At 46.8% G+C, this 5774-nt stretch overlaps 1 protein-coding gene across 1 annotated transcript; it reads right to left on the bottom strand.

The window, feature by feature from the left end:
* Positions 1–1570: 1570 nt before the first annotated feature.
* On the bottom strand, positions 1571–3310 carry LOC308283190 (GPI transamidase component PIG-S-like; the record flags this gene model as incomplete). The annotated part of the gene is made up of 1 exon (XM_080723569.1): positions 1571–3310. The coding sequence occupies one exon, from the start codon at positions 3308–3310 to the stop codon at positions 1571–1573; it is 1740 nt and encodes a 579-aa protein (XP_080579695.1).
* Between the last annotated feature and the right edge of the window lie 2464 nt (positions 3311–5774).

The raw sequence follows: 5774 nt of genomic DNA, 5'->3' as shown, positions 1-5774 counted from the left end.
GTTTTTCCCTGTTTACCTTAAATATTAGTTGGACCAAGAAAATAACCAGTTTCCCCAAAAGATTAAAGTACTCACACACACACAAGAAATGAGCCCACACAGTGTAAATCTCTGTTTCTATAAATGTATTCAAAGTTAGAATGTCCAGTAAGTTTCTTCTGACAACAAAGCATAATATTGTCACATATATAGTTGAGTGTATACAGCATAGAAGACTTTCATTGGCCAATAGAACATAACAATGTGGAACATAACAATAGACATAACAATAGATATCGGATGTTTTCCTTGTCTGGGGCCCAGTAAAGAGAAGGACAAGGCCAGTTTTGGCTTGGCATTATCCCGTGTCCTGGGCAGTATGACCTGATTGGCATCTCTCAGTGTCATTCTCCTGCAGTAACGACAGCTCGTCACAGGCATTAGTTATTTGTTCAAAACATCATGACATTGACATTTAACACTGAAAATGGTATCTATACCATATTAAACAATAACATATTTTAATAACAGGCCCCACAGTGAATCCTTGTACCCAGGGCCCAGAATTTGGTGCGACACCCCTGCTTGCTATTTATAGGCAACAAACTATTGTATTCGGTGTGAGATTTTTTTCCCCCAGCAAAGCGAACCTGTTTTGTAAACTTTCTGAGTAATGTTAACAGAGGAGTCTTTTGGTCATGCTTCACTTGACATCACAGTATGTAATATGTATGCGATAAGGTCTTGCTGCATGTGTCCATGGCTTATATGGACACGACGGGCAAATAATTCCCTGAGGCGGAGCCGAGGGGAATTATCAGCCTGAAGTGTCCATATAAGCCATAATGACCAAGCAGCAAAACCTTATAGCACTTATTACCCGGCTAATACATAATAACATTAATAATTTGACTCAAAACTAAAATCAAAACAAAGTATTTCCTTGTTTACAGACGGCTGAAAGTGCGTCCCCCCGAGCGCAACACGGTCGCCTTGGATAACAAGGAAGTGCTGATCAAATAGAATCCATTTTCTGTTACTGCGTCGTCTATTTCTCGCCTCAAATATGTTTTTTAAAACATTCTTCAGAGCAACGTTTGGTTGTAAATGACGCTGTGTGTTTGTTTACATGGCTGCCATGTTGGATACGGCACTAAATCCATGCAGTGCAGCCTGAACACAGCAGCTGCTCTGAGCCTTTGATTAGGCAGCGGTGAATTATAGAGCGGAGCGGTCATTATACGCCTATAATTCACAGCTGATTTCAGCGCTCGACCAATCAGAATCAATCATCCAAACAAGCCGGGTAATAAATATCCTGTAAAAAAAACAATTTCCCAGGATTGCATCTTTCTAGTTTTAAAAAATGGTTTTAAAAATGGTAAAAAATTGCAAAAAGGGTTATGAGCTTGTGGATCAGCTAATTGAAATACTTAAAAATATTTTACAAAATAGTAAAACATGGCAAAAGAGCTTAGGGATAAAGGCATGGCCAAAAATAGGCCCCCCAGGGTCCTCAAAAGGAGGGGGCCCTGGGGGAAATCCGGTTAATGAAGAATGCAGGGTTTAATGGCTAATTCTGGAACGTTCCTCAGTCCATCTTGGCATTCTTATCCCTGCGCCGCTGACCGGCCTCGGACGCCATTTTGCGCAGTGACAGCAGAACGGGCACGCAGAACAACAGCACCAGCTGTGTGCAGATGGCCAACCTCTGCTCAGCGGGGAAGTAGAGGAGATCGAAGACCGAGGGGTCAAAGAAGGCCGTCTCTGAAGCCAGGACGGCTGCTTTGCTGTACCTCAGGGCCGAGGCCAGCTGCCCGGCCTCCAGCTCGCCCACAGCCTGCTGCATTGCAGCGACGCTGCGCGACAGCTGCCGCGCGACGTCCTCGCCGACGACAATGTCGCCTATCTGCTCCAGCAGCTGCGCCAGGGAGGAGACGGTGGTGGCCGCCGTGGCGATATTCTCCACGCTGCGACTCCACATCAGGCGGTCCAGCTCCCAGTCAGCCAGTCCTGCGTCGCCGCACGGCGCCACCAGGAAGCCGGGGGGACGTTCCGGGGCCCGCACACCCAGCGTGAGCCGGAGTTGCGCCAGGAAAACCCCCATGACTTTAGCCATGTCGACGTCGACGTTGACGGGAAATTCAGTGCGTGGCCCATTGCGATCCTTGACGTTGTAGACCATGATGCCGCCCCACCGCGCCAAGTGAAATGCATCTGACGCCACGCCCTGCTTCCCGCGGATGTAAAGCGGAGATTGGCCGACGTCGGGGACGTACAGCACGAAGTTCAACGGCGGATTGGAAGACGCAGCGTTTGAGCCTAGCCTGGCTTCGACAGGGTCGATGGCGTGGGCCAGGCTGTCGGCATCGAGTGTGTAGGCGTTGAGGACGCCGTCAAAGACAGACTTTACGTCCAGTGTGGCGTAGTACAAGATCTGAGAGTCGACGCTGAAGTTGGCCACAGGGGCCAGTTTTGTAAGCAAAGGCTGGACGTATCTCCGCACAGCGCCCTCTATGTCCCATTGTAGGTTGTGCGACTTTGGGTCCGCGTTCAACAGGCTGAAGGTGATGTCGTATCCCGGGCTGGATTGGAAGGCCGGCATGGCTGACGGCACGATAGCCTTCCGATCCAGCCCGGGTTCCGGATCGGGTCCCTGATCGCTTCCTGGACTGCTCTCCCTGTTGCTGGGGCAGAGGCGGACTCTGTCACCGAGCGCATCGGCGATGTCGGTGCGGCTGATCGACATCACCCGCAGCACCTGCTTGACCCGCGGCTCCAGGAGAGAGAGGAACCGCGTCGGCATCTCGCTCACTCTCGTCTCCGCGCCGATACGAAGCACGGCTGTCCGACGCCGCCCGACGTACACCACCACGTCCTCGGGCAGCAGGGACGACGATTCCGGAACGACATACACGACGACGGAACCAAATCTTCTCTCACCGAGCATGTGCAGGGAGAGATCTGCCTCGGCCGCGGTGGGCAGGTTCAAAGAATCTTCCTCCGCGATCGTCGCCGTGCGGTATGTCGTCTCATATCTGTACTTTAAACGTGTGTCCTCATCTACTGTTTGCTCCTCGTGTCGCGTCCGAGTCAACGGAAGCTTCTCCTGCTGCTCTGGGCTCAGGGTTCCACGTGCAAACACCACCTCCACGTCTACTCTGAGCCGCAGCTGAAGCTTGGACAGCTCCTTCATCTGACTGACGGGCAGCCACGCGCGGCGCGCCCCGGTGGTCCGCCACCACAGGGGGACCCCCACCACGAGGACCACCGCTGCCATGGTCAGAGCGGCCAGCTGGCCTCGCTTGCGTTCCGCTTCTGCGCTCGCCATTTGTATGTTCCCAGTGTACAGATTATTGTTTTTATGTTATATACTGTTTAGACAGATGCTAGATCACTGAGGCATTACACCGTATCTATGCCTTTGATGTACGTGTTAACCTTGGGCATTGTAAGTCGCTCTCGATAAAGAGCGTCTGCTAAATGCCTAAATTGTGAATTTCACATGGCAATTATGTGCACACCGTCAATAGGTTACTGAGGCACCTCTGGTGTTCCATGTTTATATATATATATTTTATGTGACTTTACTTTTATAATGGACGTTTATAAAGGGGCTCAGATCAGGAGGAAACCTTGCCCAAACTTGGAGTCATACGTCATAGCTATCGCATATATTATGACTGACGTCACAGCTGGTTCCACACCATTCCCATGTTGATCAGTTTAAGTGATTCACTGTAACTAAAGGCATAAAAAGCCTGGCTTGCTTGGACCATCAGGAAACTGTTTTGCCATGTCTTGTTTTCTTCAGAACACACTTTTTGTACTCCAACAAATTGTGTCCAAAACTCACTCAAATAGGTACACATTATCTCTGCGGTCAGGTGATGAAGATGTGTCAGTCAGATTCTTCACATGCCTTCCAAGATTTGAGGGCCCTGGTTAGGCAACCCAGCCTGGCGGAGAATCTGAGTGAACTTTTCTATTCCTTCCCTAAAACACCCTGGTCAACACCAACACAGAAATGGAAAAAAGAAGAGGCTGAAAGCAGCTTACTGGCTGCATTGGAGGGTGAAACAAAATCAGTCCAATACATTAAATCTCCCCAGCTGTAAGTGTAATTGGCAGTCTAGTGTTGCTTATGAGGCAAATTGTTGATAACATAGTCTTGCTGAAAGCATATTTTTGGGAGTATTTTTTCCCCTTACAGTATAGTGTATAGTAAGTGAATGAGACCCAGAATTACCCTAGCTGTCAAACATTTTGCTAGGGATGTTGGATTTCAGTCTTTGTTAGATATGTTACTAGACACCTTTACGAACACATTGGTGAACAAATTGTTTGGTAATTTATTCCCAGGTTTTATTAAAATCCCCTGGCTACAATGCATGTCTTGTGTGTATGCTAGGCGGCTAGGCCTATTATTATTGTGCATTAAGGCTGGGAGAGAATCACACTGTATCCTTAGCTGAGCTCCTTTCGGAACCTCTCCCTCCGCAAGAAGTAAACGCCTGAGAGACTGGTATAGGACCTTTACTTTTTGGATACGATCTACGATTTTAATTGTTTTCTCTTTAAAAATATTTATAGTTTATAAAGCTTGGCTAGAGAGGAAGTCATAAGAATGAGTTGTCAATGCCCCTGGTGGATGAATTTGTTAATGCTCTATACCAGGGGTTCTCAAACCTTTTTAGGCCAAATTAACTGAACTGGGGACCCCCACCCTGACCAGCACTTGGAATTGTAGGTATTACATTTAATGTGACTCGGTTCCACAGATAAATATTTGTTTTTAAGGCCGCCTCGCATTGCGAGGCGTTGTGAGCATGTAGATCTGCTATTTTCACAATGTTCGCCTCTTGCTTACTTAATATTTGACCGTTTGGCCAGACCTGCAGAATATTCGACTATTCGAATCCTTTAAGGTTGAATAATTCGAATACTAAAAAATCCCTATTCGTGAATGCTCTAATCCTCAGGGGAAATAGACTACACCACTGCTATGGAGATATTTTGTTACTTAAAAAAAACTACATTTCTCTCTCTCTGCACTCTACTCATGTGACTATTTATTTACCTTATTGTTTATTGACTACAGTTCATGCTCACTCGTGCTTGTAAGTCACTCTGGATGAGAGCATCTGATAAATGCCTAACTTGTAAATTGTAATTCCTGTGCAGGCAGCAACATAGTACATGGTTGATGCATGTGTCTGCTGCTATTGTTAGTTCTTTGTGGTTTTAGCTGCAGTGTTTAGTTTCCTGTTCTCTGCTGTCTGCTGTCATGACAGCCACCCTTCCCCTCCTTGCAGTGTCATCACACCAGTGTTATCTCACCTCATCAGTGCATCTAAAGGTACTGTTCTGTAAATGCCATGTGAGGGTTTTCAAAGTGGGTGACGGGGCACCCTGGGGTGCCGCGACGGCAGTCCAGGGGTGCCGCGAGATAATTTGATAATATTTGGAATTCATTTGGACACTATATAAAAATATTTAGTATGATTTTAAACTTGAAGTACAAACTTATTTTCAGTCAGTTCTAACCAAAATGGCTATTATCTCAATGTTTTCCTCGCAACATAATCACTAAAATATTGTCACTGTCGGGAAGAAACCTTGTATCTCCAAGTTTCAAATGTGTACGTCTTTTGGTAAAGCAAAGCCCTGCTTCATCATACAAGACTGTCGCACAAAACTAGTGAAAACAGCCAATCTACAAGCACTTGTGTGCTTGTAGATCTGCTGTTTTCACTAGTTTAGTACATTTTATAGTTGATAAATACAAAACGAAC

Source organism: Nannobrachium achirus (assembly GCF_963921795.1).
Source record: "Nannobrachium achirus genome assembly, chromosome: 4".
Classification (NCBI taxonomy): domain Eukaryota; kingdom Metazoa; phylum Chordata; class Actinopteri; order Myctophiformes; family Myctophidae; genus Nannobrachium; species Nannobrachium achirus.
Note: the sequence above shows the minus strand (reverse complement) of the source record. Positions and strands in the feature narration are given on the sequence as shown.